The sequence below is a fragment of the Volvox carteri genome, assembly GCF_000143455.1.
Source record: "Volvox carteri f. nagariensis unplaced genomic scaffold VOLCAscaffold_95, whole genome shotgun sequence".
Classification (NCBI taxonomy): Eukaryota; Viridiplantae; Chlorophyta; class Chlorophyceae; order Chlamydomonadales; family Volvocaceae; genus Volvox; species Volvox carteri.
The window spans coordinates 268739-269638 of record NW_003307638.1 but is presented as its reverse complement, the minus strand read 5'-3'; the positions used below and the strand labels follow the sequence as shown (position 1 = coordinate 269638).

General features: G+C 54.8%; 1 protein-coding gene across 1 annotated transcript in view; it reads right to left on the bottom strand.

The window, feature by feature from the left end:
• VOLCADRAFT_99792 (uncharacterized protein) overlaps positions 1-900 on the bottom strand; it is a gene marked incomplete at both ends in the record, with an annotated part of 18603 nt that overhangs the window by 14147 nt on the left and 3556 nt on the right. The window contains 2 exons of the mRNA XM_002958458.1: positions 6-161; positions 695-773. Coding sequence (XP_002958504.1) covers positions 6-161; positions 695-773 — 235 coding nt within the window. The remainder of the gene's footprint in view (positions 1-5; positions 162-694; positions 774-900) is intronic.

Genomic DNA, 900 nt, shown 5'->3' with positions numbered 1-900 from the left:
CTAACCGGCGGCGACGCCAGCATCGTGAACACCTCCCTATCGAGATGCATTCTGTACTGCAGTACGGAAGTAGGTGTCAGTACGGCAAGCAGTAGATCGTCCACGGGACTGAAGCGAGCTGTCAGTATGGGACGAGACTCCATCCGATGCGCAGCCAATACCTTTGGGGGGTTGGGGAGAGCGGGCCGGGGGCGGCCGGGGGGTTTGGGGACGTATGTATGTCTGTGTGTGCGCGTGCTTGGAGAGCAGGGGAGGATGCGCGTAAGTACGGCAGGGGAAAAGTTCACGGCGCGGAACGGGTTGCGGGGATGGGGTAGGGACACGGGGTTTAGGCAACGGTCAAACAGGCTGGGTGGCAGGCAAAAGAGGCAAGCAAGATGCCGGGTGGTGACAGAATGTAATGTAATGTAATGTTACAGAGTGGGAGGCTTCTGGGCCGCTAGGATATGTGTGGTTGTTACCGTGGGCTCCAAACTCACGAGCGATGTAGTTCCCCTTTAGTGTTCTTCTTTTTCCACTTTAGGGGATGAACTAAAGGATGCATCCCCTGAAAGTTCACTTAACATCAGCAAAATCTCAATCACTGTGTGCAATAATAATATTGAATCGCGCTTCCTCCCGGCTTTTTTAAGGAGATCTCATCATCCACATATGTTTCCTCTCCCTCTACCCCAACCCCACACCCGCACCCTACCTTTCCGTTGTACCACCGCCAAACTACCAACGTCCAGTCAGGGGTGCCGTACTGAACCAGCAGATACTTGCTGTTCTCACTGCAGAGCGTGTGCGTGGCGATATTTCGGTGGCGGTTGGCGGTTAGCGGTTGGCGGCTAGGGGAAAGTGGTAGGATCCATTTGGCCCAAGATTGAAGAAAAATAGGCCGGGAGTCGAGCTGAGGGC